The sequence below is a fragment of the Aplysia californica genome, unplaced genomic scaffold, assembly GCF_000002075.1.
Source record: "Aplysia californica isolate F4 #8 unplaced genomic scaffold, AplCal3.0 scaffold00072, whole genome shotgun sequence".
Taxonomy (NCBI): domain Eukaryota; kingdom Metazoa; phylum Mollusca; class Gastropoda; order Aplysiida; family Aplysiidae; genus Aplysia; species Aplysia californica.
Genome location: NW_004797342.1, coordinates 292364 through 299355, shown reverse-complemented (window position 1 = coordinate 299355; position 6992 = coordinate 292364). Strand labels below are relative to the sequence as shown.

The 6992-nt window shown below is 39.5% G+C and overlaps 1 protein-coding gene across 1 annotated transcript in view; it reads right to left on the bottom strand.

Moving 5' to 3' along the window:
* Positions 1-4568: 4568 nt before the first annotated feature.
* LOC101846492 (SET and MYND domain-containing protein 5) overlaps positions 4569-6992 on the bottom strand; it is a 6012-nt gene continuing 3588 nt past the window's right edge. The window contains exons 2-3 of the mRNA XM_005093910.3: positions 5420-5490; positions 4569-4757 (exon numbers count right to left, since the gene is read on the bottom strand). Of these exons, the coding sequence (XP_005093967.1) occupies positions 4637-4757; positions 5420-5490 (192 nt within the window). The 3' untranslated portion in view covers positions 4569-4636. The remainder of the gene's footprint in view (positions 4758-5419; positions 5491-6992) is intronic.

The following is a 6992-nucleotide window of genomic DNA, read 5'->3' as shown; positions in this document are numbered from 1 at the left end:
AAATCCATAATAGCTGCTTGTGTTGGTTTGCACCACTGTGTAGAATCCATATCATCCAAAGTCATGCTGTTCTCCCTTGTACTGTACACCCGAATTCACGAGAATATTTTTACAAATAAAAAACGAGTCTGAAAAAAAAATCAAACTCTAGAGTTTTCTTCTCTCCCGAGATCTTTTGAATTTGAATCACATTTCTTCCTCTTGTTGCTGGTGCTCTGCTTGTGCTTTAGAAATGATGTTTTCGAAGCTTTTTCTTTGATTCTACGGGCAGCAGCCTGTGTTTGCAAATAGCTAGCACCCATGCCAATTACACTGAAGCTTCTCTTGAAACTTGTTTATTTTTACTCCAGCTCTTGCTTGTTGTATTGCTTGTGCGTTCCTCTGATACTCTGATGTTTCTGACGAGTTTAAGATCTACAGGCGTGAATAGAGTCTCTTTTCTTGAGAAATATTCAAGGGAGGAAAAGTTTGTTGACCTCAGGCGATATACAACAGTTTGCAAGGAATTAAAGGTTTGAGCTGTCCAACTCCCCTTCCTCCCACCCATGTTTTCTTTCATTTTGTTAAAGGAATGTTTTGACTTTAGGACCATGAAAGCAGCTCAAGGCAGACTGGGCCAAAAATTTCATCGCACGATACTGTTTCATATTGCCCAACCAGATGTCCATATATTCTTCTCCAAGAAGAGGCAAGGTCTTGTCACAGACAAACAGCAGCAGTTCAACTTCAATGTCATCCTTTTGTTGGTCTGTCAGAAGAACCTCCAGGGATGGTCTCAGGTGTTCTAAAGACATTTTGATGTTGAAGTCATGTCGCAGGTCTGTGTCCAAGGTAGGCTACTATGGCTTCGTAGCACTTTGTTGTCCAATGGAAGCTTGTTGTGAAGTTGCTTCCCAGCAGACAAGTACGCTCTCTTGAGTTTTTTTTATAATGTGAGTAATTTTTTAAAGTCATCTGACTCTGATAAGTCCCTCATTTTATTCCGTACAGTGGCTCCCTTAAAGATCGCATTGGCAGGCAGAAGAACATCATCATTGTCCAAATGAAGACGTTTTAGCTTGCTTGGGCTGAGGTCTGTGTGAAGCATTCACTATTATTACTATTAACAAAGAAGGCCAAAAACATTTTACAGAGTATATATCTCCTGCTCGTAGTGCAGCGTGTGTATCAATGGGACTTTTGTTTGAAATTTGTAGACATATTGCTTCAACAATTGAAGTACACTTAAGTAAATGTGTAAGACAATCATTGCTCATAGAACAACCGTTCCACAATTCTCTGCTTCCGTTTTCTTCCATCCTCAGTCAACACACACACACAAATGAATTATGAGATTTCTTGTTCTCTTCCTGGCTTGAGGGCTTTCAAATTTCCAAATGGCATCATCCACAATTTTAGTATACAAGCCTCGCTTGTGAATAGGTATAAAAGCTGAGTAAAAGATTATGTTGACCTTGAGAAAGCGAGCCGTGTTCAAGGCTTGGTCGTAAGCAGACAGCCAGCGATGCGAAACAAAGCGTTGGGGTACTGTAAAATTTATGTGGCCCATCTTGCAAAGCTCCCTCAAAATTTCTTTGTGCTCAGTGCAGTACTTGAAGTTCATGAACAAGTCCTGGAAAAGCTGTTAAACCCACCACTTAAAGGGCTTGCAAAATGTTTTTGCCACATTGTGTAAGTGGCGAAAGGAATCACCACCAATGTCAATGAGGTGGGGGGGGAGGGGGGGCACGCTGTCTAAATAAAGTTTCTATGCCTTTCTTTAAGATTAAGTAAGCCTCTCATTATATTGCAACTGTCGAAAAGGACAGAAACAAGGTTGGTCCATGGTATCTTCCATGAATAAAAAAATCCCTTCAATTGCATTGACAATGGACTGGGAATCCACACGAAAAAGTTCAATCGAGACAAGATGTTCCACCAGGGGCGAAGGCTGACTTGTTTGACAGGGTAATCAACTAATCAAGGTGAAACGGGACCAGATATGGCCTGGGGATATCACACAAGAACCTTGCTCGAGGCGGCGACTCAGAGTTGTGAATGAAAACAAATCCGGAATTCATTATTGTATGTTCAACCGCCAAAATAATCGGGAAAGTATCTCATTAAATATCAATTCCGACTAAAATTAAATTTAACTTTAGATGTGAATACACAAACACAAAGCAAAGAAGCAAAGATGCCAGTACTAGATCTATATGTTATAGATCTACCAGGGAGTCTAACTCTTTGGTAGAACATGACAATTATCATTTTTTAAATTTCACATTTGGCTGTTTTTTGTCTAGCCTTTCTCGACCACGGCCAGTGTAATAGTTAGCTTACCTAATCGGTGCTTGAGACTGATTATAACTGTGGCCCGAAAGGGGTGAACAGGGTATATGTGGCAATGAAACAGTTTCGACTGCTATGCACATGTTCCCTTCAATTCAGTTGGTAGACTTCCAGTCTCACTTTAAGCTTACTTAATCAAAGCTTGTGACTGCTTATGGAGTGGCCCAAGAGGGGTGAACAGGCTATTTCTGTGGCAATGAAACCGTTTAGAATGTTAGGCATACTGTTCATTATTGATGATGAACGTCTTTTTACATTTAATTTATGAAGTTTACGTTTATGGGTGAATTTGACTGCGACAATGTTTCAAAATTAGGAAGGGAAGCAGTGATTATTTGATTACATAGACACTTCGCCTCTGTGTTCCACTACCACTGTTTCCGTCTCCGGGTGAGTATAGCTGACAAGGAGAGTCAATATTTTTCTCCCGTGCACATTGGAACTTTCACCTCCATAGAAAATGGCACACTTTTGATTATATCGATGGTCTCCTCAGATATTGTTCTTGACAAGTCATACTACATTTTGTAAGAAGCACTGGTCTTTGATAAGCTAACTGCATCCAGAGCCTTGGCGTCCCTCGAGCACTCCTTGGCCAAGTCAACAAGTACAGGTGCAATGGATAATGCATAAGGGAAGAGAATGCTCCGCAATTGTGCTTAAAATTAGTGCCTCCAAGTTCGCAGTGCAGCCTGCCAACGGTACAAGTACAAGGGGTTTCACAAGTTTTGCAGCAGATCCAGAGGAGGAAGGTAGGTCATCAGTGAGCTCCAATAGCAGAGACCTTTCTAGGATCACATTTTAAAAAAATTGAAATCAGTTTGCATGTACCTGTTGTTGAAGAGGGAGCCTGTTTGTGTGTCTGAGTTTTCTCTGCTGTTGATGAGTATGTAAAAATTTCCTAAGCAGTAATTTCTACTCCTAATGGAGAGTTGTTTAATGTGTTGTGTGGAATTACAATGGCTAATAAGATGTCTCTTGCCATTTGTGCCATACATGACCTTTTCATTGCACCACTGACAATATATGCACAACTTGGAAAGTCCACTTACTTTGACCATGCAATAATGCACTCCCCAAGGAAATACGATACACGACCAGCTTTTGATACATTACATGTCTCATGAAACCTCCTCTTGACACCATTTTCAGATCCTTTTGTTTTTCACAGTTGAACCGACCTGTTTTACAGTTGTAATTTATTTACTTATTTATTTATTTATTTATTATTTAATTGATGGTTTTATTTTGTTTTTGTTTTTTCCCCCCTTAATTATCATTAATACTGCCCTTAATCCATAATCGTGTTATCGATAAAAATAGATGGTAACATATATGATGACACCATAAGGGGGGTGGGGAGTGATGAGAAATGGTGGGGGGGGGGGGGGGGGCAATTACAGCGAATTATAGGTATTTCCAGGTTGAGAACCATAGATATGGGGTACATAGAAGCGGAACCAATAAATTGGCAAAAAAAAGATTATTGATCCGCAGACAGGAAAAAGAGGCCAAAACAGCACCTGGACATGGATGGCTGGTGCCTCTATAAATAAATCATTGGTCAAGGTCAAGTTGCAGAGTCACATTCCTTCAAAATCTTCATGTTTGATTAGGAACATTGAAATAAAGATTTACATTCACTGAAAGCAGATGAATTTAACACTCCTAGATCTATATGATTTAGCCACAGACAAACGTTTGAACCACATTTGATCAGGAATATTGAAATAAACACAATTTATAACTAAAGGGGAAGTGAAAGACACCATCTACACTTTCGTTTAAAAGAGCACTTCCTCTATGGGTTGGCTATTGGTGACTATTAGTAATTACAGAAAATATTTATTTTGCATTCTTTTTAAAAAATAATCACCCCCCCCCCCCCCCCCCCCCCCCCAAAGGTGTGCTGAAATTTTTTTCCGCAAATGTGCAGAAAACCGGAAGCACTGCTGTGCATTCTTCTTTCTTCTCAAGTGCTGAGACCTGACGCAAGGCGAGAGAAAGGAGAAAAATTCTTCTCTTTTGGGGCCGCTAATTGCCTTTATTTGGTTATCGTGACCTCGTTGAAAAATCTAAAAAATATCTACAATGGAACATGAACAAACAGGAAACAAAAGGGAAGTCTTATAAATTTAAATAGAAACATAGATCCACATTACACAATATTAATTGACACAAAAGTACACCACAAAACCAGACAAAAACTAATGAACATGCCATATAATGGTCAATAAATGCTTTTCTTTGTCACAATTTTATTCAGTTTAACAATTCTTCTGAAGGAAAGACTACAAAAAAAGTCTCAGTTCTCGTCCACATATTCATCGTCCATGTCCTCCTCCTCATCATCGTCAGACGTGCAACTTTCATCATCAGCCTGTGAGATACACATCTGACAGGAGCACTGGAACAGGTAGTTCTCTCTGCATAGAACAGCATGGAAGAAAAGGTAATAATTCACACAGTACAAAGATAATGGCATTCTCTAGCAAGATCAAACATAAAAACTAGGTAATTGAGAGGGATAGACTATTCCCTACCTCAGAATTACAAAGTTCTATCTGACATGTTAGGCTGTTTTGAGTTACAAAGACCATAAGGTCAGAAACCAAATGTTCTATCTGCTCTATCAAAATTGTGAGATTATTTGGAGTTGTTACCAAGATATTCAAAGAATTGCATTCGAAAAAGCTTGCCATTTTGTGAAACTCAAAATCTTTGACGTCACATCTCAAAACTAGGTACTGAACTGATAGAGCTTTGTAATTCTGAGGTAGCGAATTATCAAAGCATTTTCAAATAAAATAAGCTTTAAACATTCTTGAATTTAAAAACAAAACAAAACATGTTCACATTGAGCCCGGAGTATATCAAAAGTTTAAATGTGTCATTTTATCCGAAGGAAATAAAAAATTTCCATAACCACAATTCTTAAAAAAGGAATAAACATAGGTATGACATAATGACATGATTTGGCAAATGACGAAAAGAGCCCAGTTTTAATTTTGCGTCAATTTCCAATAACTCTCTCCCCAGAAGAATGTTACAGAAAAAGTCAATGCAGTGCGAATACATGTAGATTTACCTGAGAGCCTTCTGTCTACTGTGGCGACCTCTGTCCAGGTCACAACAGCTGAGGTAGCTGATGTTAATCTCCTGAGAAAAGATCCAACAGGCCCAGTAATCAATACTAACTAGCCACTGACTTGTCTGCTATCTAACAATCTAAAACAGGAACACCTTTCATTGTTGCAAAATTTCTAACAAAAAGAAAGGTCAATAATCATGACATCACCAAGGAGTAGACTAGAATGGTAACTGCAATCAATCCCTAGCCCAGCTACCTCTGTGGACTTGCCTTTCAGTAAGATGCTATGACGTAAAAAGGGGACGTCTTTGAGAATCTCTCTTCTGCAATTAGAATAAAACGACCGGCTCTCATTGCTAAAGCCCACATCCAATCACGACTGGAAGTAGTATTGACCACCATTGAGTTAAGGGCATTTGAATAAAGCAAGACGTATTCCTCCCATGTGTTATAATCAGAGATTATGAATAACAGTAAATTGAAGACATGCGTGCTAGATAAGGGAACAAGTGTGCCACACTTCTGAGGGCAAGAGGGTCAGTCGGCACAGTACAACTACAAATAAGTCAATGGAGTGTAGTGATGACAAGAACAACAGAGACCATTGCTGCAACGCAAGACAGAGTGAAGTGGAGGTCCATGATCGCCCACGCCAGTCGGCAAGACACCGGATGACGATGAGTGTAGTGATAGATCTATGACTAGTAGTACGGTACAAGCCTACTGTGTATACATTGACAATAATGGTGCACTCCTACGCCGTGCATGGGTGTAGATACTGGCAGGAAAAGGAGTGTAATCTCATCCGTCAGGTATCTAGTAATATTATTACTAGTTTATTAAACAGATGCCGTATTGAATTGTGCACAGAGATCTTGATCAAGACTGTTGGTGAGGCTAGGCGAATGGTGGGTTCATATAAGCACACGAAATACACTGACCTATCATAAACTGCATGTATTACAGGCTCAAGACCACAATGCCGGATGTGAAAACACGATGGCCATATGTCAAGACGTGGGCCAAGCGTACTTGATATTGCAAGAAGAAAATATGAGAAAGGGAATCAAATGGAGACTGAGGCAGAACATCCGCCAACCACCCGCAGAATCAAAGCTACGTACTACAGACAACAACAGAACACCGACATAACAGCGGCAAAATTCATGTTGATATGTAGCCTTCACTACATCCATTTGCAAATAATCTGTTTATAGTCAGTACTGATCAATTCATTTTCCCACTATGCACTCACTATAAAGCTAATGGCTTTTATAGGAAAGAAGGAGCAAACCACACCAAAGCACACGCCAACCACCCACATATTTTAACAATTATGCATGTCATACACTATTGGACACTATCATATGCACATTTTTCTACTAATCAGATGGCGTCAATATCATAGAAATGGGCAAGGGACAAAAAACAAACAAAAAAATAGGAGTCAGCGAAACCCACTGGATACTGTCTGGTCAGAAGCAGCTCAGCTAGTGAGAACAATTATTACATTCTAGAAGGGAAAATAAGCACCATGTGGAAGAAGTTTGAATCATTTTGAGGAAGTATG